The 23,383-nt window shown below is 41.8% G+C and overlaps 1 protein-coding gene across 2 annotated transcripts in view; it reads right to left on the bottom strand.

Moving 5' to 3' along the window:
- LOC127009462 (dyslexia-associated protein KIAA0319-like protein) overlaps window positions 1-23,383 on the bottom strand; it is a 37,575-nt gene that overhangs the window by 8,519 nt on the left and 5,673 nt on the right. For both annotated transcript variants that reach the window (XM_050882554.1, XM_050882556.1), the window contains exons 5-15: window positions 21,435-21,626; window positions 19,871-20,102; window positions 18,923-19,046; window positions 15,923-16,027; window positions 13,651-13,795; window positions 12,567-12,678; window positions 9,659-9,813; window positions 7,853-8,043; window positions 6,479-6,578; window positions 4,665-4,829; window positions 2,578-2,739 (exon numbers count right to left, since the gene is read on the bottom strand). In XM_050882554.1, coding sequence (XP_050738511.1) covers window positions 2,578-2,739; window positions 4,665-4,829; window positions 6,479-6,578; window positions 7,853-8,043; window positions 9,659-9,813; window positions 12,567-12,678; window positions 13,651-13,795; window positions 15,923-16,027; window positions 18,923-19,046; window positions 19,871-20,102; window positions 21,435-21,626 — 1,683 coding nt within the window. The remainder of the gene's footprint in view (window positions 1-2,577; window positions 2,740-4,664; window positions 4,830-6,478; window positions 6,579-7,852; window positions 8,044-9,658; window positions 9,814-12,566; window positions 12,679-13,650; window positions 13,796-15,922; window positions 16,028-18,922; window positions 19,047-19,870; window positions 20,103-21,434; window positions 21,627-23,383) is intronic.

The following is a 23,383-nucleotide window of genomic DNA, read 5'->3' as shown; positions in this document are numbered from 1 at the left end:
GCTAGCTGCTTTGGTTTTGAAAATATTTAAATTTTAAATTTTTGAAAATCGGCCCCCTGCGAATCGGCCCCGCGCCCCGTTTCCCGTCAAGAGATTGTGAAGTCTATGCCCCACTATATGAGGCCTAGCCATTCGTGGGTTCACATATTTGTAGAATAATAGGGGAATTAGTAGAAAATCACTGTGGGAGATATCATTTTTTTTTTTTTCATTGAAACACAGCTCATAGGGTAAAAGGGAGCAAAAAGGTATAACAAATCATTATTAATACACAGAGGACAATGAATATATTAAACCATAAGCTGTGGGTGTCACATATATGTGAGAGAAACCCAGTGCTACGTAAGCTGTGGCACGTACAGATGTTCTGGCCTTTGCTGGTGTAGTTTGAACTGGTAACGTGGAACTTTGGGACACATTATCTTACATGAGTCACAAACAATATATCACAAAGTCTCTGTGTCTTGGCTGCATTAGTGGCAGCTACAAAGTTTCAGATTCTCCCACATCTGATTCATCAACCATGGAGTGGTGGCCTTTGAATTATAACCACTTAATAAACGTGCTATTGAGCAAAAGCTAGATTTTTCTGTTTCTAGCCTCGGAAGTGATGTCACTGGAGAACACACTAATGATAAATGTTTTGAACTAGTGCCTCATGATATAACAGGGTGTATTGACCTCAATATAGTGCAACCTTCCTCTAGTGTGGACAAGAATAGACTGCAGGCACTCATGTTAGTCATTCATTGGCAATGCTTTGCAACAAACGTGGTGAAAAAATATGATTGTATGCACACAGATGGAGGGAGAGGAGAGAGAGAATGAAGGACGGGAGGGAAGAGACAATGGGACATGAGCGAGAGAGGGAAGAGTGAGGGTAAAGAGAAGGGATGGAAGGGAGATAAGGAATGGATGGAAGGAGGGGAGGGAGGAGAGGTGAGGAAGAGGATGGCTCGCTCGGGTAGCTGGTGACCACCACTCACTGTAAAGCACTGTTTCCAATGGGGGCTTTCATATGGAGCCTCTGGTGGCTGCCACTTTTGTCCAATGGAAGGCCAGGTGTGATGAAATATGGTGTTGATAAATGGGTTCGGTACATTTCCATTTGTGCTTTGGTGTGCAATCTTTGTGTTTTCACCACGACAGTGTGTGTTCTTTGTGTTTTAACAATGTCCCACAGAAAGATGGTTAAAAAGGATGGTACCGCAAAGAAGAAAACAGGAACAGCAGATACTATGCTCGCAACAGGAACAGGGTGCGAGCCTCAGCGGCTTGTATGCTCTCCAGGACGTGACTGACTCCCGTTCGCCCTCCATCTCAGATGATACGTTGGGTTAGCTTCACGTTGGTGGTCGAATATAGTTCCGATGCCTCAAGAATAGGAAACTGTGGCTGCTAAACCCCAGGGTGAAGCCCACACCTAGAGCGTAGTTAGCGATTGAAGGAGTCTCCATAACAACCATAATACATTGATTTGTGCTTTATATTATTATTTTATCATTGCTAGTTAGTAAAATTACTTTTATTCTGTGTAAATTAACATGTAAAATGATATTTATGTAAATTTTTGGGGGGGATATGGGATGCAGTAATGGGAATGAGGAAATTTGTTTTGGTTTATGAGTGTTTTGGTTTGCAAGCAAAATTCTGGAATGAATAAAACTCATAAACCGAGGTATGACTGTAAATACAGTAGAACCTCGTTTATCCGGCACGAATGAGGGGAACCTCGTGCTGGATAACCCGTTCTGCCATTGTTTTGAGACTTACTCTTATACAATTGCCAAAACTATGGGGACTATTGGCAACAGCATAGCCTACTAATTTTGGGACATTGACTGCTTATTTCTGGACAAAATAGGATGCTGTTAATTATGGAGATAGTGTTTTTTCTGCAAATCACGAAATGATTGACTTTTCAATGCCTGTTGTGCACCCACCCTGCAGAATCAAGAATCCAGGTTGACAGGTGGTCTTCAGGACACTATGTGGGTAGTCTTAGGCCACTCGACAGTGACAGAAAAATCCCAGCTTGTGGCAGTGGGTGGGATGCAAACCCAGGTTCTCCTGAACACTGCACCTGCCACTAACCACTCAGCCACTGCCTCCCCTCTATCCATCAGTGCTTTCTCTTGTACCTGCATTTCCTTCATCAATCTATACATCCTTCATTCCATCCTTCAGTATGTTTTTTTAACCCACTGACTGAAGATTTCCTACAAGAAGACATCACCAAGCAACAGGAATGGAACAAAAAGTGGCTGCTACAATTCAATGATGAAAAATGTAAAGTCATGCACCTTGGGAGGGGAAATCCGGCATACCAATACCACATGGGAAACACTCCACTATCCACTACAGAAGCAGAGAAAGACCTGGGAGTATATGTTACCAGGCTACCAGTGAAAGCCAAATCCGTGCCAATCGCAGCAGACGGGTTAATCTTTTTCCCCTTCTTTCAGCATTATCATTCTTTTCTCTCTCTTTAATCTTTCTTCTCCCTATTCATCTTAAGTCAGTGCTTTTTTTCCCCATACCTTCTTCACACTAATAAAATTATATATGGACAGGCACCTGAGCAATTGTTTTGGCAGACTACTGTGTCCACGGAGATGAGTGGCAGGTCCAATAGATCTGAAGAGTCTGCCAAGACTTGGTGTCGCAGTATTGCCACCACCTCCACGCCAGGCACCACTTCCTGGCCAGCATATGCCACAAATGTCACACTCACACGACCTGAAAACACAAACTTTTATCATACTTGTATCAAAATCAATCAATATATCTCTCTCTCTCTCTCTCACCTTACATATTTTCATGTACATTAGTCAGGACAGCTAGACGGCAAGTTTGTGTGTCTGGCACAAAAGTCAAAACATGGCAGCTGAAATGCATCTGCCCTATGGTTCTATTAAAATCCAGCCTAATCCTATATATTTCAAGGGTAAAAAAGAAAAAGACTGGATACATAAGCATTTTACCTGCGGCAGGCAATGTCATTCTAATGTTGGGAAGCATACTCTGTAACTCTGGAAGGACATACATATCTAGAGATATTTTGACCCATAATAGGTTGGCTAAAGGGATTTCATCCTCTTAAGGGTTCTTTGTCCCTGCCCACTGGGTGGAGTAAGCCTAATCTCTGATCTGGATTCGTTAGCCTTCCCATATACCATAATCCCTGCCCATGTCAGAATAAGAAGAAAAGGCTGAAGTCAAGGCTATAAGTACCCTCCCAAGTTTTGCGCTTGCTTTGTTCCAAAGGTATAGCGCTAAACTCGAGGATCGCGAAAATCAGAGTATTGAAAACAGAAAAAGCGCAGCACGAAAAAAAAAAAAGTACCATATTTGACGGCTTATAAGACGCATGGGCATTATAAGATGCACCCCCAATTCCGGCAGGCATTTGAAAAAAATATATAATAAACCGGTATGAACCACGGGTGTCAGGTGAAGATTTTTCGCCTGACATTCGTACCCCTCCCCACTATCAGGTCATTATTGAAGTTTCACATGTACTCAGATCCTTATCAAATCCCAATACTTTACATTTAAAACCCTTAATATTTGCTGGAACCTACCAGAACTGGTCCTTCATATAGACTTGAGGGTACTGCTTTGAGATATAAATAAACATGGCAGAGACAGCAACATTCAGAGGGGTAACGGGTGTATAATTTGAGCATTATATTTCTTTATTATTATTCTACATGATGAGTCTAGTTGTTGTAATATTCTAGTACATTTTTAAAACATAAGGAAGTGTGAAATTTCAAACTTGAATGTGCTTCAGTGTTTATTGACCACATATGTAAAGTAAGAATGTTAAAAGATAGGTGCAATATGGAGAAACAGGCACTTATAAATGTTGAATAATAACCTATCTTCTCAATATCTCGTCAAAATTATACATATATTGTTTGTGTTTATCGATCAAACAAAGTTAAATAGTTTTATAAGGTCTGTATTACCTCAATGATCCCTGTCGACTAAGGAGACGTAGCGTGTCTTGTGCGTGTTGTCAGGTTTGGTGTACAACTGTCCACTAGTTTGTTTAGGTACAAGCATTAAGTCACTTAATTTTCTTCCTGACTGGTGTCATTTCATATGAAGTAGTGGTAAGCACTACTTTTATACACGGTTATTTTGGAAAAAAGTTGTTGTTGTTCCTGTAAATGCGATCGCCACCTTGTTTACATTTGCGGAGAGGTTTGCAGTTTAATTCAAGTGCCATTGCTGCACTAAAACTTCACTAGCCAGTGACCCAAAGCTGAATCTTGACCTTATAAGACGCAGGGTGATTTTCAGGGTAATTTTTTTGGAAAAAAGGTGACTTATAAGCCGTCAAATATGGTAAGTCTGAATGTTCGTAAGTCGGATGTTCATAAGAAGGGTAGTGTCTGCATTTATTTCATTTAATGTGTTTTGGGGAAAAATTCATCCACGAGAATTTCCAGATGGAAGTGGTTGCACAACTGACACTACATTTATCTTACAAGAAAAAGTAATAATACAGTGAAAAATCTCAAAATGTGAATCACTGAGGAAATCATTATTTAATATTTATAAACATCTCAAAGACACCAAAAAAACTGTAATCATGTTCTTTGATGTATTCTGAGACTTTCCTCTCCAGAAAATACGAAGAAAAATTAACTTACCTGAGTGGGGCAGTCCACTGAGAGAGATGAGATGTATAGTGACCACCCTATCAGCAGTATGCAGGAACAGTTCTAACTTCTGCAAAAGTGTGGTGAGTTGGAGGATGCTGAGGGTGCCCAGATCACCTTCCACCACCACTGTTATTTCATCCAAGTGATGAGGACCTGTACAAGGAATAAAGAGATTTTGGAGTCACTTGGTTTGCCCTTCTTAACCCGTCCACTGCGATTGGCACGGATTTGTCTTTCACTGGTAGCCTGGTAACACATACTCCCAGGTCTAAGTCTCTGTGGTGGATAGTAGAGTGTGTCCCATGTGGTATTGGTATACTGGATATCCCCTCCCAAGGTGCATGACTTTACATTTTTCTGAATTGAATTGTATAAGCCACTTTTTGTTTCATTCCTGTAACATGGTGATGTCTTGTAGGAAATCTGCAGTCAAGGGGTTAACTGCCCTGACTTCTACTCAGAAGGCCTGGGTTCGATCCCCGGTGTATATTTTGCAAATTTTCACTATATTATTTTTGCAATCTTACTAATGTATATAACTGTGTGCCACTGTAGCTTAACCCCTTGAATGCGGACTTCCTACAAGAAGACATCACCAAGCTACAGGAATGGAACAAAAGTGGCTGCTACAATTCAATGAAGAACAATGTAAAGTCATGCACCTTGGGAGGGGATATCCAGCATACCAATACCAAAAGGGAAACACTCCACTATTCACCACAGAGGCAGAGAAAAACCTGGGAGTATATGTTACCAGGCTACCAGTGAAAGCCAAATCTGTGCCAATCACAGCGGATGGGTTAAAAGCATTTCCAGCTACCAGGAGTAGATTGGGTTCCAGAGTGAAGGGCTGGAGTGTCAGGTAAAGTGTTGCAGAAGTGGCACAATGCATAATGAATGTAATTTTCTTGGCTGATACTCATACTATGATATACAAGTTATGCTATACACCATCTAGCTCCCGGCCATATGACAACTAGGAGATAAGGCAAATTTTTTCTAAATATCAAATGCAATGGTTAATCAACTTTCACAAAATCTCAGTTTGCAAATCTATTTCCAGGCAACTCCAAAATGTTAAATGCTTTGATTTTTGCTACAAAAATCAGTTTTATGCAAGAGAAGAAAACTACCTAGTCTGAACAAAAGACATATCATTAACCCCTTAACTGCGGATTTCCTAGAAGACATCACCAAGCTACAGTAATGGAACAAAAAGTGGCTGCTACAATTCAATGAAGAAAAATGTAAAGTCATGCACCTTGGGAGGGGATATCCAGCATACCAATATCAAATGGGAAACAGTCCCCTCCACCACAGAGGCAGAGAAAGACCTGGAACTATATATAACCAGGCTACCAGTGAAAGCCAAATCCGTGTCAATTGCAGCGGACAGGTTAATTTGCCACCATCATGTATATGAGGTCAAAACACTTTCCATGGTACCCAGTTGCATCCTTTCAATGGCAAAACTGTTTTTAACCTGTCCACTGCAATTGGCAAGGATTTGGCTTTCACAGGTAGCCTGGTAACATATAGTCCCAGGTTTTTCTCTGCCTCTGTGGTGGATAGTGGAGTGTTTCCCAAGTGGTATTGGTATGCTGGATTTCCCCTCCCAAGGTGTATGACTTTACATTTTTCTTAATTGAACTGTAGCAGCCACTTTTTGTTCCATTCCTGTAGCTTGGTGATGTCTTCTTGTAGGAAATCCAGTCAAGGGGTTAAACTCAGGAATGGTAAAAAAAAAAAGTGGTGCTGAGAGGTTATTTAGAATCAGAAAAAGTTAAACATCATAAACTTGCCTTCATTAACGATGATGGAGACTGTGTCTGAAGACGAGGCTCCCTGGTCATCCCACACAGTGAGGCGCCACACATACCGTCCAGCCACCACTCCTGTGAACTATTGGAAGGAAGTCCCTGGAAAACCATAACTGAGCCTGTGTCTGACGCCACTGCCAAATAAACTAAATCATTCTAAAGATTAACAAGATCTCGTTCCTTACATGAACATGGCAGATATACTATATCAATAAACAGGAAAACAGTAAGAGCAAACTTAACCAAATCTAGCCTAATTATACTTAACCTTACACTTAACCCTCTCGCGCACCGTAAGTTTCCGATAAGTTTCTGTTCCACTCACCATGCATTTCTCCGGCCCGACCGGCCTTTTTTTGCCGCCGCGATACTCTACATTCCTGGACATATTTTACCCTCACAGATATATCGTACCCCAATAAATTTGGTATCAATAGCTTCATAAAGACTTGTACTAGAACATGCGCAAATAAAAATAAAGGAAAATATATATATAAACAATATAAACTTGTTTCAAGTCTCCGTATAGAGTATTGTAGAGAATAAATCCGAAGTACCAAATCTTCCCCACTCGCTAGCTCAAAATTTTGTGGGCCAACTTTTTTAGCCGAATATATGTTTCGAAGCAGAATTTAGTGAGGATTCTTATGGTATCCTCAAACTCCTCATACGCCTATTAGTTCCCGAGTTACACCGAGAAAACCGTATTTTTTTCCTCTCCTGTCAGAGTAGGCTAACAAATAAAAATCACTCAAAGCTCCTCATCTACGCTCCTTAGAAAGGTTGCCATATGTTACCATTAAGAAACTTATCCCAACAAATGATGCTCCCAACTTTGACGCACTTTCACCGAAAACTTAATTTTTAATCAGTTTTTTAAAAGTTTTATGACGCATTTCACGTCATTGTGAGCGAGAGGGTTAACACAATTATACTTAACCTAATCTAGCCTAATTATACTTAAATAGTAAACTTAACTATTTTCTCATTGCAGAGGAAAAATATCACTAATACATAATTCATGCAAAATAAAATAAAAATGTCCCCCCAATAAGTTTTATCCTCAGAACATAAAGAAGGCTGCTACGAATATCTGTATATGCAAAATCTGTTATTCATGCACCTGTTGGCCTATTTCAGTTATTAGATGAGTCAATAATTTAGTAATATCCCAGGGATATCTTATTTGTTAATCTAAAAAAAGGAACAATAAGAAACAAGTAAAAACTGATGTGAGTGTGGCATATAAGAGATTCAGACACCATCTTCTGCATCACCCAATTTAATGTACTGTAGTAGTGCAACAGCACCAAAGAAAAGAAAACGTTGGTGATAGTGGCGGTACACAGCACTCACCATGAGGATGTGTGAGTGGTCAGAACCATTAATGACATGTCCAGCGGCCAGGGAGGTAGCATCTCGCTCCCACAGCCACCGTGTTACTGCTACATCATCAGATGACTGGGAGCCATCCACCACAACCTCGCTGACTGGTAGCATCACACTAAAATCCCCACCAGCATTGGCCACAGGTGCAACATTGTGATCTAGTGCATGGTTGAAATAGAATTTTGGTAAGTTTATTGCAAATTTATCCAAACTACAAACAATTATATCATGTTATGCTAAAGCAAGGGCTTTTAGCTTATTGACACATAAATGTACAGTAGAACCTCGTATATCTGGCATTCAAAACAACGGCAAATATCTGGGGCCTGAATTTACAAAAGAAAAAAAAATATTATTATTTTTTTTTTTTCGTGCTGCCCGTAGCACCTGTAGGCTTTCTTGAGAGGCCTTATGGATGCCCCAGCCTGTTAGTGGCGCAGGCTAATCTTATTTATAGTGGCTGCCGTGATGTATGACTCTTGCTGGGCCCAAGATGCCCCCAGTGCTCCTCTTGACCGAAGTCGCTGAAGTTAGGGTTGACTGAAGGTCTGGACAGTATGTGGGTGATCTTTCGCCAGTTGGCGATGACTTGAAAAATCAGCGTGTTTCAGTGGGGGCTCGAACCTAGTCCGCATTAGGTCCTCGGGCTCACCACGCCCACACGCTAACCACTCGGCCACCACCTCCCCAGAGTTCCACTTAATCTTAGACCAGGTACACACAACAAGGAAGTCACTTGACCTATTGGCCTGGCACGTGGTGCAATGAGTTTGCTCAGCACGAGTATATGGCACTGTTTACATAGATTTACATAGAAAATCAGACCACACAGACCCCATGGTCACGACTAGGTGGTCTGTCCTTAAACCAAAGTGATTCTACATTAATTAGATGGCTCCAAAACGTTGCATTTCAACTCTAGTTAATATTAAGTTCAAGGAAGTGACGATCGAGCTTGTTTTTAAAGGAGTCAATCGTGTTACTCTGGACCACTGACGGTGGGAGCTTATTCCATTCTCGCACTACAACGTTGGTGAAAAAAAATTTGGTGCAGTCTAAATTTACTTGTCTACATTTGAGTTTTATGCCATTGTTCCTAATTTGCAAAGTGCCATCGATCATCAACAATTTTGATCTGTCTACATTTGTAAAACCATTAAGTATTTTAAAACATTCAATCAATTTTCCTCGGAGGCGACGTTTCTCAAGAATGAACATGTTAAGGGTGGAATGCCTTTCTTCGTAGGATTTGTTGCGCAAGGAAGGGATCATTTTTGTTGCCCGACGCTGAACACCTTCTAATTTAGCAATGTCCTTTGCATGGTGGGGTCTCACTAAACTATTGTAGAGCGGAAGTATTACATCTTTATTCTTGAATAAAAAGTTTCTTTCAATGAAGCCCAACGTTCTGTTAGCTTTATTTGCTGCATTGATACATTGCTGTGAGAATTTGAGGTTTGACGTGATTTTGACCCCCAGGTCCTTAACGCATTGAACGCTTTTGAGTTTAACGCCATGCATTTCGTAATCGAACTTCTTATTTCTTGTTCCAACTTGAAGGACCTGACTCTTGTCTATGTTAAAACTCATTCTGAATTGTGACAAAAGTATTTTTGCTTAGCTTCCCCCACATCACACTGTTATGGCAACCCTGCATTTTGCCACATCTTTACAATTCACCCTGCCTGCCTCAGTCATATCCTTATTTCTCCACCAGCCTCAAATCTACACTTTCAATGATAGTTCCCTAATAGTCACACCATTTAAACTTACCATGCCTCACCATCACCACCACAACATCACTGGTATTCTTGCTGGGGTCATCACCAACCCAGACTGTCAACAGGAACTGATATTCCCCTTTGGTGAGTCCTGAGGCATTTGTCTGGGGCTGGTCTGGTGTTAACAGGTTGGCTGCATTGGGACCACTGCAATGACAAAAGTGGATATGCTGTTCAATACAGTGCTTAGTGGGCTTTTTTAACCCCCTGACTGCAAATTTCCTACAAGAAGACATCACCTAGCAACAGAAATGGAACAAAAAGTGGCTGCTACATTTCAATGAAGAAAAATGTAAAGTCATGCATCTTGGGAGGGGATATCCAGCATACCGATACCACATGGGAAACACTCCATTATTTGCCACAAAGGCAGAAAAAGACCTGGGACTATGTTATCAGGCTACCAGTGAAAGCCAAATCCGTGCCAATCGCAGCAGACGGGTTAACTTAATTTATTTTTGCCCTCAAGCAGAGTTTTCCCGAGTGCTGCGTTCTTTGTAACTGATCATAGGCATGTTGTTGCAACACTCAAGCTTCATGTCAGGTTAAGAAGAATCTTGAGATCCAACAACACTGTGTTCCATCTTGAGAGGCTGAAAGACCCAGCATGTGCTCAGGAGTATGCAGAGACAGTCTCGTATCAGTTCCATGTGATCAGTACCCTTGTTGTTCAACACTATTATGCATTACTAGTGAGTAATAAAACACATCAAGCTTTTATTTCTGACTGTGTGAATATATTTTAAGTCCTAAGGCATCCCTCACAAAAAATCTGAAGAGTTCAGCTGCCTGAATGACCTTCAGTCCACTGCTATTCAATTATTGGACTTTCACTGATTTACATTCCCTCCTTAACCCCTAAAGGACCAGAGGCAGCTATAACCACTTTACCGGGCAAGGACCGGAGGCGGTTATAACAGCCTTGTTATTTTTATGCCAAATTTAGCTACTTTTTGCTAAATTTTGTAATTCACTCACTGGGAACTCTGCCCAAGAGTTAGTTCAGCTACTCTGTCAGTCTCTTGGCTCTGCTCTCACCATGGTCGCAAGCAATGACACTGACTCCGACAAGTCCAAGTTTCTGCTCGCACCCTCCTGCCCTCAGATAGTGGCGTAGCCAGGGGGGGACACCTGGTCACATCCCCCCCAAAATATTATATTTTTTAATTATGAAATTAATAATAATAATGATAATTATTATTATTATTATTATTATTATTATTATTATTATTATTATTATTATTATTATTATTATCATTATTATTATTATTATTATTATTATTATTATTATTATTATTATTACATAAAAACATAAAAATTATGTTAAAGCTAAAAAGAAAAAAACAAACTTGAAATACTATCCCAGAACAAGTATTTACACAACAGTTTATTCATGCTCTGTGAGTTTCGCCTCGCTGACTTGTCTTGTACACGTATCGGGCGGGTACTGGACAATGGGGAGAGGCTCAGAGAGCTGCGGCTGGTTGCTATTGATGTACAAAGACTACCTCTTAACCCTTAGAGTACGGGTGGCGATATATATATCTGGATGCTGTGCACGGGGAAAATTTAGGCATCTAAAAGAGGTGGAAATGGTGTCTTTCTTCTTTCCAATAATTGTATATTCATCTAGTATATATGGTGGTGTAATAAAACTCCTCTCCTAATAATAATAAAAAAGTGCCCCGAGGAGTGGTAGGCGGTCACAGAAACCACTCAGCTGCTGAGGCGCAGGGGCTGGGGTGTAAAGAGAGAAAGCTCATTTTGACTCTCACTCTGCCCGGGAACAGAACCCAAAATCTCTATTCAACTGAAAAAATTAGGTTGCCGAGTGCCAAGTGCCCCCCCTAAAATTATTTTCTAGATCAGCCACTGCCCTCAGACCTCAACGCCATGTGTATTACCTGCCCGCTAACCACACAAAATAGGGGCTGTATTGCGAAGAGGGAGCTTATATTATAGTCTAGCTTGCGTAAATAAAGCTCGGGGCACCCGTTTTCATTACGACAGCCAAAACGGACACAAAGAAGGCAAAAGGCCATTCCCGCCAAAATTCTCTCCTCTTCAACTCGCAGTCTCTCCATAACCACGACATGTAGAGGCTTCTGGATGGCAGCATTAGAAGACTTAATGGGGAGGACAAAGTCTGTTTAATTTACTCGTTTATTGTAGGTTAAGAGTAAGGAGTGTGTGAATACAGGCTATTATTGGCGTTGAGCGCTGGAGGGCCTGTTTTGGCAGCGACAAGATTACCATTTCTGCTGGTACTGGAGGGGTTAGCATTACCTTAAACTTTTTTTTTTTCTTTTTGAGAGGGTTATCAGGACTTCTCTGGAACTAAATAAAAATATTCTTTGGCACAGCCTTTATATTTTGGAGGTGTAGCATGTTGCAAGCCTCTTTTTATGTTCAGTTAAATATAAAGATATACATATTACACAAATCCTCATCCACTCCCTCCTTAATTTACCTCATTTTTTTCTCTATAATCCATATGCAGTTAAAGGAAAAAATAACAGAAACAAAAATACCCAGTAGGTGCTGTTCCAGCAAAAGAGAGATGGTTTGAGTGGCCAAAAGAAAGGGATCACTTTCGGGTGGAAAGGTGTCTTGACACTCCCCACTTGAAGAATTCAAGTCATAGGCAGTTGAAATTACAGACAAAGGAAACTGTTCCGAAGTTTGCCAGCAAATGGGATGAAAGAATGGAGATGCTGGTTAATTCTTGCATGGGGTATTTTGACAAAACAGGGTTATCTCTACATCCCTTCCTCTACCAACCTCTTCTTCTATCAGTTTTGATCTACCTTGGTGTTCAGCCGTGGTGGTTGACCAACACTGTGCTAAGAGTACAAAAATGCTACCCTACCCCCAAATATGAGTCTCAGCAGCTGCCTCACCTGAGTTGTGTCCAGAGCCAGTGAGTACTGGAGGAGATGTCACTGCTGCCTGAGCCATCTAACAGGACAGTAGCATTGGGCAGTACTATCTGCATGTCTGGCCCAGCATTGGCTGTCAGGGTGAAGCTTGGCATTAGATACTCATCACTTAAAAAATGCTGTTAACATACAGATTACTTTTTTTTAAGTAACAGAAGCAGCTTAAAGGCTAAAAAGACACAAAAAAGTCTGCAAAGCACTGCTCCTGCAAAAGAAAATAGAATAGAGCTGCCAGAAGAGAGGATCAACCTTGGATGGTGAGGTGTCTTGATATTCCCCTCCTCAGGGAGTTTATGTCATGGGGCAGGAAGAAAAGCAGGTAAAGGAAGGCTGTTCCAGAGGTTATCAGAAAAAGGGATGAAAGAATAATGATGCTGGATAACTCTTGCTGAAGGGATTTGAATAGTATAGGGATGAGCAACAGTAGAAAGTCATGTGGACCAGGCTTGTCTGAGAGGTGGGGGCAGGCAGTTAGTAAGTTCAGAAGAGCAGTCAGCATAAAAATATCAATGAAATATAAAAAGAGAAGAAACATTGTGTTGGAATTTAACCCGTCTGCTGCGATTGGCATGGATTTGGCTTGCACTGGTAGCCTGGTAACATACAGTCCCAGGTCTTTCTCTGCCTCTGTGGTGGATAGTGGAGTGTTTCCCATATGGTATTGGTATGCTGGATATCCCCTCCCAAGGTGCATGACGGGTTAAGTGCAGCAATCTATCAGTGTCGGGAAATTTGAAATGAAATGTCAGCCTTGTCTTAAGAGCAAGTGGTCAACCCGTGGTGGAAATTTAAAATGTCAGCCTCATCTTGAGAGATAGTGGTTTATCTGCGGTGGGAAAATTGAAATGTCGGCCCCATCATAAGTGCAAAAGGTCGTATGTCACACAAGTCGTAACACAAGGACTCCCTGTAGCTACTTGTTTGAAATCCTCAGATGATTAGGTAGGCAACTGCATTCCAATGAGGATATACAACTTAAAATGTGTAAATTTATCCTTAATTGGTAGGTTAGTTAGCCCCTAAATCATTTTTGTCATACACATACCTTTGGGAGCTGCTAAGCTGGGTTTTTGAACATACACGTAGACGGATGTGTTGGAAGACTGACCAATGCTGTCAGTTACCTGTAGGATGAACTGGTAATGTCCCTCCTCCAGATTGCTGAGGTGCAAGAAGGGTGTGCGAGTGTCCTGAAAGCAAATATCGGATAAGAATTTTAAGTAACAAGAAGTAGTAATCGACTCTTAGAGGGCTTTTAAGAAACAGTAACAGACAACAATTTTGATACTGTAATAGGAATAATAAAACAGAATAAATAATAAACTGTTACAGGGCTCTTAACCCCTTGACTGCAGATTTCCTACAAGAAGACATCACTAATTAGCTATAGGATTGGAACAACAAGTGGCCGCTACAATTCATTGAAGAAAAATGTAAAGTCATGCACCTTGGGAGGGGATATCCAGCATACCAATACCCAGTGGTGGGCACGGTTCCGCTAATCCGCTAACAGCTAATTAGCGAAGTTAATTTTTTTGTTAGCTGTTTAATGTTTTCGCTAACCTTGGAAAGAGCTAGCGGACCAATTAGCTTCTGATAAAATTATGAAGTTCCTCCTCCGCTAACTTAAGTCCGCTAAAAATTCATACAGCTCTGTTCTTGTCCGTTGTGGGCAGACAGCACCAGTTGAGCCACTTGGCGCGATAATTCCAGGGCTTTCACTTTTGGGTAAATTATGCCTTAAGTAAGGTAACTGAACAAAATCATTAGGGAAACTTTTGGGTATTTTAATGTAATGTATCTTCCATTTCCAACTCTTTGAACTCATGATTTAATAACAAGAATTTGATATTTTCCACCTGACAAGAAGTAAACTTAAAATAATAAAAATAAAAGTGTGAGTTATGGAAAAAAGAAAAAAATGCGTAAATTTGCGGGAAATCTTTGGTAAAATATACGGATTTAAGACAAACTGCAGGCTTCTTACACTTCTCTTCTTGTTGTTCCTTGTTGGGCTCTTTGTTTATTTCAGCTGCGACGCTGTCACCGTGTAGTCGTCGCGTTCATTATTGTCGCTTTGTTTATCATTATCGACATCATGGAAGGTGACCCAAATGGGGACATTTTTGTTCTGCCTGAGGATGACCCTGTTAAGCTGGCAGCAGCTGTGGGTGAGGTGGAGGACACTCAAACAGACAGCCAGGAGTCCCAAAAGTTCCAGAACGCGTGGCCCCACCAGGAGAAGTACCGTATTTCGTGGCGTATAACGAGCACCTTTTTCTATTAAAAAGATGCCTGAAAATTACTCCTGTGCATTATACACTGAAGGTACAAATTTTGATTTTTTTTTTTCGGTCTGCCTTTTTCTGCCGTAATTTTGATGTTGCGTGGGGTGTTATGGGTCAGCGTGACTCCTGGGCTGCCACACAACTTCATGCCATTCTCAATGTTTCCGTGACTGTAACAATGGCAGGAGAGTTTTTGTATTTTCCACGTCTGAATCTGTGCCCGAGTGTCCACAGCCAGTGAGCTTGACTCCTCATAAGCCTCCTTTTGCTCCCAAAAAAGCTCTCAGTGTGAGTGCAATTGGGAGAGAGCTGAAAGTGACTTTTTCAAGCTTTGAAAGTGGTGTTAGTTGTGAAGACAGTGACATCAACAAAATTGAGCTCAATTTTTTTTTTTTTTTTTTTTTTTTTTTTTACAGCAGATGAGTCAGTTCAAGGGCATAAAAAAAGGAAACAAATGTGAAAAAAAAGCCCGCTACTCACTGCTCCTAAAAAGAGTTAGAGGAGTGGCCAAAAAATAGGTCAATTTCGGGAGGAGAGGTGTCCTGATACCCTCCTCTTGAAAGAGTTCAAGCCGTAGGCAGGAGGAAATACAGATGAAGGAAGATTGTTCCAGAGTTTACCAGCGTGAGGGATGAAAGAGTGAAGATGCTGGTTAACTCTTGCATAAGGGATTTGACAGTAAAGGGATGAGCTTAAGTAGAAAGTCGTGTGTGGCGAGGCCGCGGGAGGGGGGGGAGGCATGCAGTTAGCAAGTTCAGAAGAGCAGTCAGCATGAAAATATCGATAGATGATAGAAAGAGAGGCAACATGGCATGACTTTACAAAGTGCATGACTTTACATTTTTCTTCACTGAATTGTAGCAGCCACTTTTTGTTCCATTCCTGTAGCTTAGTAATGTCTTCTTGTAGGAAATCCCAGTCAAGGGGGTAAATACACATTCACACAACCAACATCAAGGTCATATAATTTGCATACTTCTTATCACCACTTATACCATCATGCAAACCACCAAATAAACATAAGTATACCTGCATATCCACTGCTTTTCCTGAGTCCTTTGGTCCCTTTGTCCATTCCCACTCCTCTATGCCATGGTCATCTGTGCTTGTATTTCCATACAGGATGGTCTCTCGCTGCCAATGGAAAAGCAAAGTAAATTAGTAAAGTGCAGTACAATTGTTTTAGGCAATGCTTTTTTAATGTTCTATTAAGAAACCCTTAGGAAACATGAAATATAAAACATTTTTGGCCTCACTCCAATTTTGATGGCCTGTGGAGACTAGGGGCTTAATCTTAAACATTTTGTTGCCAGAGCACACACATTTGGCAAGCCTTTCGTAGGTGTTGTGGGCATTTTCAGGGGTAGTTTTATGACCCTGGTGGTAATTTGACCCTTCTTCTGTACCATGAACCTAAAGAAACACTCATTAGAACCTGATTGATCCTCTCTTTGACCTTTAGAAATAGCTGATGTGAGAAGCGAGTGTCTTATAATACCAAGCTAGGAGTGAATGCAGTTTTATTTTTATCAGTTTTTATTTTTTATTTATTTATTTTTCTACAGCACAGGAAGCAACTCAAGGGCAACAAAAAGAGTGTAGGAAAAAAGAGTCCACAAACTGTTGCTCCCACAAAGCAAAAAATAAAGAGTACCCAAAAGAGAGGTCAATTTCAGACGGAGAGGTGTCTTGATGCACTCTCCCACAGCCAATATTGGGTTGGTGCTCACGACTCATGACTCTCCCTCACGTACTTGTCCTTCACACTGAAGTCTATACTCTTTCTGGTAATATTTCCTATGCAGTTCTTCCCCCACCCATTATATTCAAACAACACTGGGTCTGGATTTCCTGGTGTTGGTCCTCCTCACTGATCTCTAACATAACTGAATTGGCTTTCTCTGCATTAGCCAGGTAGGAATCTTGAAGTCCGCAGCCGCCATCTTTAACCCGTCTGCTGCGATTGGCATGGATTTGGCTTTCACAGGTAGCCTGGTAACATATAGTCCCAGGTCTTTCTCTGCCTCAGTGGTGGATAGTGGAGTGTTTCCCATGTGGTATTGTTGCAAATTTACTGTTTGCAACACACACACTGGTAGGGCCAGAATCTCACCCACCGGCTCACCTGCGACGTAACCAAATCCTTCCTCCCAAGCAATACCCCAATATCCCTTCCCAATGGGCCCAATGGTACGAGACACTAGGAATACTCATGGTTGGAGGGTTTTCAGAAAAGGTGGTCTGATGTGCACGCGCGCACGCATGCATGCACGCACATACACACACACACACACACACACCTCTTGACCCTCACGGGGTCAAGACGTGTCACTTGGCGCTCCCCACAGCAGCCACGGGGTCAGTTTGTTGACCCTTTTCTTTTTTTTTTTTTCTTTTTCTTCTCCTTCGCTCCCCATTCCCCCCGCCCCTTCCCATTGTTTTCAAGGCACTCATTATCACAAAGAACACTTGTGAAATGTTGTGACATTATACAGACATACAGTGAGTGCAGTGTGTTGGTGCTGGAAGGGTAGTGAGAGCTGTGTCGCTAACACAACACCGAGGACACGCTCAAGCTCCAGAGGACAAAATCACCCAGCAGCAGAGGAAGGTCAGTTCAGGTGGCAGGCAGTGAGGCAGCCTCGTCACTCAGGGTTGGAGCAAGATGCACAGCACCTTCATCAACGCTGTGCACTTGTTCCGAGAAACAGATATGATAACCAACCGGCCAGCAACCACCACCTGTGTCTCGCCGGCCCAGGCTTAGCACCTACTTACAAGCCTGGGTATGCCTGAGTGACCTCCCAGATACTGCCCACCTGCATCCCTCTGGGACCTGTCACCTGAACCCAGCACCCTACCTGAGGATTAACATCACACTTGATCTCACCGCCATCTGGAAGAATCCCCTCCTTCACCACCACACTGAACTCCATCCCACCCAGCCCCTCCAATCACCCCTATCTTTCCCAGAGACAAGTCTGCCCCCGTTTTCCATCCCCCTTCTCTTGTTGTACTTGTTCTCATGAGCGAAATTTACTTAAATGTACTTCTAAAGTGTAAATTTTCAGCCTGACGGCTGCCGTACTTGAATAAACCGTATATTATTATTATTATTATTATTATTATTATTATGGGAAGGGTGTGTGGAGGGAGGGGCAGAAGTGAGTCAGGTCAGGTCCTGACCAAAGCCCTTACCTGACTCCCTTCTCATTTCCCCTTCTGTGTGTGTATGTGTGTGTGTGTGTGTGTGTGTTTACAACTAGGTAAACACACACACACACACACACACACAGAAGATGAAATGGAAAGGGTGTATCTCCCTGTTTCCTCCATTACTTTTCCTTGTTCTCCCTTCTTACATCCTCTATCGGTATTTTTTTTCATGACTCACTTTGTCCCTCTCCTCCCTTTCCCCTTCCATATTTAACGATATAAAAGAAGTGAGCTACGCTCATATTGTCCTTTCTCTGAGTATTCTTCCGCCCCGCAAAACTAATTCCTGCGCAAAGTTCATATTTACGAGGCAAATGTCGAAAATCGAAACAAGAATTATAGAATCATTTATTGGGACCGCGTCGTAACAACGAAACGTCGTAGGAAATGTTTATAAGAGTGTGGGAAAGGTCAATAGGAGTGTGGGAAAGATTTATAAGAGTGTGGGGAGGGTTTATAAAGCCATAAAATATATTTAAATAGTTAAAAAAATACAAGGTCGCTACTTCGCGGATTTTTGCCTATCGCAGGGGGTTCTGCTGGAACCTAGCCCCCGCGATAGACGAGGGATTAGCTACTGTACATCAAAAACAGTTAACAAACATTTCCTGCGGGGAAACGTTTGTCATATGCAAGATTATGGTTGCTCAACACAACTAACTGTTTCCTGGTGTGGGTGGAAATAACTGCCAAATAAGAAATGAAGTTGCCAAAATGCAAATTCACCAAATCTGAACATGCCAAATGCAAGATTTTACTGTATGCCAAAAATACAACACAAATCTAGTAAATGCTACAATATTTTGTGCTTACCTGTGGCAAGTAGACAATCTGGTCACCTCCAGCATTGGCAGTGGGTGGGTAGTCTGTTTCTTTTATGACATTTAGCAGAGTGGTGACATTGCCCTCCAGGCCCTCCTTGTCCTTCACACGCAACCTAAGAGAGCAAACTTTATTTTCACATTATGAAAGAGGAAAACTAGTTTGATGTACACAAGGTACCTATAAGCATTAGGCAGCTTAATCCCTTTACTCCGGCGACACCGACGTCAGCATCCGACGGCGTGACCATGTGGAAAGTGTTAGTCCTCTTCTAAACCTCTTGATCCTCTTCCATTTCCTCTTAACCCTTTCCATCCGTGACGCAGACGTCAGGGTCACAGTATGGAAAGGGTCAGGAGGAAATGGAAGAGGATTAATCCTCTTCTAAACCTCTCAATCCTCCTTTAAATTCCTCTTAATCCTCTTCCATTTCCTCTCAAGAGGTTTAGAAGAGGATTAAGAGGTTTATAAGAGGACTGGTGACGCGGTCGGACGTCGACGTTGCTGGAGTGAAGGGGTTAATCCTCTTCTAAACATCTTAAGAGGAAATGGAAGAGGATTAAAAGGAATTTAGAGGTTTAGAAGAGGATTAATCCTCTTCCATTTCCTCTTGACCCTTTCCATACTGTGACGCCGACGTCTGCATTACGGATGGAAAGGGTTAACTCCTTGACTGTGGATTTCCTACAAGAAGACACCACCAAGCTACAGGAATAGAACAAAAGTGGCTGCTACAATTCAATGAAGAAAAATGTAAAGTCATGCACCTTGGGAGGGGATATCCCACATACCAATACCACATGGGAAACACTCCACTATCTACTACAGAGACAGAGAAAGACCTGGGAGTATATGTTACCAGGCTATCAGTGAAAGCCAAATCCGTGCCAATCGCAGAGGATGGGTTAAGGAGAGTTTTATGCTCAACTTTGCACGTACATGATGGTGTAGTTGCCTGGAATGAGGTCAGTGAGCTGCAGCGTGGGGCCAGCTTGCTCAGAATTCTTCAGTTTGTAGCCAAGTGGTGCTGTTACCAACTCCCACCCATACGACTCAATCCCATCATCATCTGTACTGCTGGAGCCATCAATGATTACCCCTGAGGTGGGCAGCTTGATGGCTTGTGAGGGGGAGACAATGATGGCTTTTGGGGGTTTATTAGTGTGCTGAGCTGTAGAAAGAGTAAGGATGCATGTTAGTGGACTCATTCTAGCTGATTTATGTACACATTAATCATATCACGATAAGACCCACTTGATACAATGCTACATTTAGAAAAAATATAAAAATTGGGAAAATATACAAGTCAGGAAAAAATAACTAACAATAAAAAAAGAGCTGAAACACATGGTAATAGTTTTGGCAAACACTGCAATCTCTGACACCACTTAAAACTTTTCTGTACACAAGATACTATATATCAAAGTCAGTGCTCATTTCTAAGGAAAAATGTGTGAAGAACTTTTTTTTGTTGGGAAAAGAAGACTAAAAAATGAACAAAGCGCTGAGAGCAACTGCCTACTTCATTAGGGATATTACTAGTACTATAGTCAGCTCACCCAAATCTAAAGTGTGCATTATCGTGTGAAGGCACCCTGCTGCCACAGTGTGTCCGATTTCATGGATCAACCTGGACTCTAGATTCTAGGATTAAAGATGAGCTCCGGGAGGGGAGCATGAGCCAATGCAAGATGGCGCCACTATAAACACTGGCCTGCGCTACAACAGGCTGGGCCATACCATCAGGCCCCTCCAAAAACAAGCCTGCCGCCACCACAGGCAAAGATGTAAAAAAAAAAATAAATAAATAAATAAAAAAAAATAAAAAAAAGGAAACAGTCATCAGTATCACTAATACGCAGGCAACAATAACAAATACCGTTAATTATAGGTGATTTTGAGTTAAAAATTGTTAGTACTGTTGCAAACAGCAGTTCTGTTAATTTACAAGATTGCTGATTATAATTATCAAACAGCCTTGGGCCTGTTTGCCAGAAAAAAACTAGCAGGTTTTATATTAATGAAACAGGCTTGCGACAGTACTAATAATTTTTAACTGAAAATCAACTTTAACTGATGGTACGTGCTGTTGTTCCTTGCATATTATGACGCATAGGCTATCACCTATTATCAATGCAATCAGACAGACACACTGTGGGACAGCAGGTTGCCAGTGCATGATAATGCACACCACAGACTTGGGTGAACCATTATGCCTATACAACTGCGGTACATACAAAAAACCCTCACTTTTATGGAACTTGATAAAACAAATTTTGCCTTTAGTTAAGTTTTTGGGCTAGTCTAGTATATCCAGGAATGTAGCAAACAAGTTTACAAAACATGATTTGCTCAAAAATATAAAAATGGTAGGTCACCCATTTTACATTATATGACTCAAATGGTCATGGTGCAAAAATTATTTAGCATCAGTTTTATGCAAAATGTGAGGGAGCACTGTATGCCAAAACAGGAAATCCTATGGAGTGGATCCAGTATTCACCTGGCCTAACAGTCACGTTGCCCACTGCCTCGCCATGAGCACCCACAGCTGTCACCTCCACTTTGAAGACATACACACCCTGGGTGAGGTGTGTCAGAGAAATGGTCTGGCTATGCAAGTCACTCACTGATCCAGTGTCATCACTGTCAGGCCGCTCCAGCAGCGCCCACTCATACTTGAGGTCTGAAGTGCCTGCAGGAAAAATGGATGAACTGTTTTATTAGAATAGGTACTAAGTTTATACAAAAAAGTTGGGTCATCATCATCATCATCATTTCATCAACGCCTGCTCCTAGGAGCTCACACCAGGGGATGGCCACAGCAGAAGAGTTTCCAACTTTCTCTATCCAGACACTCCCTCCTTGCCTGCTCAGTAAAGTTGGGTTCATTTGAATAACAAATTTTTGGCTGGAAAAAGTGTCTGAGCATATGTTTGCTGACATCTTGATGACAAAGTTGTCAGACTTACACCTCAGTTACAACAAAGGATACTTCTATGAAGGGATTACACATTGGTGACCACCTCAGGCCTTCATCGATTTTCCTCAACTGAACCCATCCTAGCAATACGGTACCCTCTTGAGTTTCGCGCTTGCATCATTCCAAAGGTATGGCGCTAAACTCGAGGATCGCGAAACTCAAGGTATTGAAATCCATGTAAAAGCGCTTATTGGTTCCGACCCGTGGAAAATAATTACTTTTTCCAGCTTTACTCCCTTGTTATCACAATTTTTTTGATTTTACTCCCTTGTTATCTCAAAATACATACCTTGTTAATAGGCAGAAAACTTGAAGTAAGAACAGATCGTTTTTAAGCCGCAGTTGAAGGCGGCTGCCTTACAATTGGCTGGCAGTTCTGAATACACACTTGTGATCCACGTGGTGTCGTCTGCTAAAGTAAGGGCGGTTGCTCACAGTCACCCTTGGGACAGTTGGACAAACCTATATTTTTCTGGTAGTTTTGTGTGTTATGAAATAATCTGCTAACTTTTTCTGTTAAAAATCATGAAATCACTAATATCATGATTGACTTTTCAATGCCTATTGAGCGTAAACCGCTGCTGCCGCCGCAAAATAGCTCGCAGAGGTTCAACTTGCTTACTGTTTCCATATTTCCCTCACTGCTCACAAAAATCACAAGCGGACAGACTAGAACAAAAACAGGAAAATTAATACTTTTAATGCTGTGTGTTCCCACAGTGCACATGCGTGGTGGACAGCAGAATGACTAATTTCAGCGAGGAGATATTTCTCACAACACTGGCCAGTGTAGTAGACCTTCTTCTCCTTCTTTTGACCTGTAACGCTTTGTATCGCTTCTTAGGTCCTCCTTCTCCACACTTTTATACTTCACAACATGCACTTATTAGTTACTTCACAGTGCGCACTTACACACTTCACCCTGAACGCAAATATTTACTCATACTCCAGCCTCTCTTCCACATTCATCTCACAAATAAAGCTAATGAAGCTCCTCTTGTAACCTAACATATTTTAGAAGTACAATAAGGAAGGCAGGGTGGGATGGGAAAAAATTAATAATCCAGAGACTAGCCTACAATGTCTGCCTAATAAAGTAATACTCGTAGGTAAAGTGGGGAGCATGCGATATTGCTGCGCGTTGCATCGGTGCTCATTTCCGCCTCCTTCACCTTTTGAGCCGTGGTGGACTCGTATCCACTAGCCCGGGGACTCTTAATTGGCCCTATGCTGTCCGGATTCCCACAATTTTCTTTACCCAAGTTTCCCCAGGTACGCGATTATCGACCAACCCGAAAGGAAGGATGAACAGGAGCAATAGCTGGGTGGGCTGTGCACCGAAGGCACCTAATCGGACTCAAACTGGTGCCCCGAGGAGTGGTAGGCGGTCATAGAAACCACTCAGCTACAGAGGCGCAGGGGCTGGGGTGTAAAGAGAGAAAGCCCATTTTAACTCTCACTCTGGCCAG

The sequence above is a fragment of the Eriocheir sinensis genome, chromosome 41 (genome assembly GCF_024679095.1).
Source record: "Eriocheir sinensis breed Jianghai 21 chromosome 41, ASM2467909v1, whole genome shotgun sequence".
Lineage (NCBI taxonomy): Eukaryota > Metazoa > Arthropoda > Malacostraca > Decapoda > Varunidae > Eriocheir > Eriocheir sinensis.
This window is presented reverse-complemented; position numbering and strand designations above follow the sequence as displayed.